General features: G+C 53.9%; 1 protein-coding gene across 1 annotated transcript; it reads right to left on the bottom strand.

Moving 5' to 3' along the window:
* Nucleotides 1-402: 402 nt before the first annotated feature.
* LOC122742750 (E3 ubiquitin-protein ligase TRIM39-like) lies at nt 403-1,315 on the bottom strand. Its single transcript, XM_043987202.1, has one exon. It carries the CDS (start codon nt 1,313-1,315, stop codon nt 425-427), a length of 891 nt encoding a protein of 296 aa, XP_043843137.1. The 3' UTR covers nt 403-424.
* Nucleotides 1,316-1,628: the final 313 nt, after the last annotated feature.

Here is a 1,628-nt window from a genome sequence, read left to right as displayed (position 1 = left end):
AGGCAGTGTGCCAGCCTCATAGTCCAGGAATACACCCACCCGCTTGGGTTTCACTTTTATGCAGAGAGGGGTGAAAGGTGAGGTCGTGGCTGCATATTTGTCCCCATTCCACAGTCGCACCTTCCAGTATCCTGTCTCAGGCAGAGGAGTCAGCTCGCCTTTTCACTCACAGAGTCCTGACACATACCTACTGCCCAATGGGTCTTATCACGCACTTCTACCTCTCAGTAGTGACGACCTGAGGTGAAGCCCTCTGTGGTTAGGATACAGGGGTAAAAGGTAAAGTCCCGAGGTGTATCAGGCAAGTCCCAGAGCCGAGTTTCCACAAACTTGACACTTTTTCAGTCTTCTGATAGCACTAGGTTAGGGTGAGCTGTCTCTGTGTCCAGGATCACATCCTCCATCAGCTGTTTAAGGATCTTCCTTAGGGCAAAGTACTGTCAGGAAAGCTGCTGAAGTTCTTTTCCAGCTCAGTGGAGACCGAGGTCACCTCCATGGTCTTCACCTTCTCACATTTTTCCAGTGTGCTTTTGCCATCCTTGAGCATCTCGAAACCTGACTGTAGGCACTTGCCCTCGATCTCAGCTGCAAGGCGGGCAATGTCTCGACGTTGCTCTCCAAGCTGGGCAGCATTTTCCCGAAGACTCTGCCCAATGTCTTGCTCCTCCTCCTCTGGTCGAGAGAGCAGAATCTGCTGTTCTTCCTCTAGCAGTAGATGTAATTCCTCAAACTCCCCGGCAATCTGCTGCCACCGACTCTCCACTCGACACTTGAGTTCCCCAGGCTTCTTCTCTTCAGATGACTTGCACTGGGTGATCTGCAGTTTCTGCTCCAGAGGTTCCAGACACTTTTGCAGCTTCTCCTTGTACTCCTGTGCAGCATCATCCAGTGGCATGATGGTGTGAGTTCGGTGGGCATGGGAGATCTCACACACCAAACATACAGGCTCCTGGTCCTCGCAGCAAAAGAAGTTAAGGGTTTCACGGTGCTGGGGGCAGAGACTCTCATCTCGAGTCTTCCACTTGACAGCTTGTAGCTGTTTGGCAATTTTCACCACGTTGCCCAGTTGCCTGTTGGGTCGGAGGCTGCGATAACGTGATGTCTTGCGGCAAACCGGGCAGGGGAAGTCTCTTTCCAGTTCCTCCCACCTACGGGTAATGCAGGCCCGGCAGAAATTGTGCCCACATTCAATGATGACAGGCTCCTTCAGGTACTCCAGGCACACTGAACAGCTCGCCTCTACCTGTAAGTTCTCCAGGGCTGTAGCTGCTGACGCCGCTGAGGCTCCTACATCAATCAGGCCTGTATCTGCCATTATTCACCTGGGGAGAGTTGTGGTCTCTGTAGCTTAGCAGCCAAGATTGAACAGGGCATTAGGATGGGAAAAAGGAAGGACCACCCAGCCCTCCCCCAGGTCCAGGTCGGGGGATCCGAGGGACCGGAGCCGCCGAGGCCACTGCCTCCTACTCCAGCCCCCGAAAGATACAAACAATACACACCGGAAGCGGAATCTACTCTCCACGAGTCCCACCGCGGGCTGAAGTCTTGGTGCCCACAGCCGGCTAGGGGGAGGAGCCCGTGATGCCATCGCCAACACGCCGAGGGTATAAATTAAGGTCAACCGGGAT

This window comes from Dromiciops gliroides, chromosome 2, assembly GCF_019393635.1.
Source record: "Dromiciops gliroides isolate mDroGli1 chromosome 2, mDroGli1.pri, whole genome shotgun sequence".
Lineage (NCBI taxonomy): Eukaryota > Metazoa > Chordata > Mammalia > Microbiotheria > Microbiotheriidae > Dromiciops > Dromiciops gliroides.
The sequence above is the reverse complement of the archived record's forward strand: the minus strand, read 5'-3'. Positions and strand labels throughout refer to the sequence as shown.

Excerpts from the sequence above, each read along its gene's own strand:
- LOC122742750 (XM_043987202.1), bottom strand. The coding sequence starts at position 1,315 with ATGGCAGATACAGGCCTGATTGATGTAGGAGCCTCAGCGGCGTCAGCA.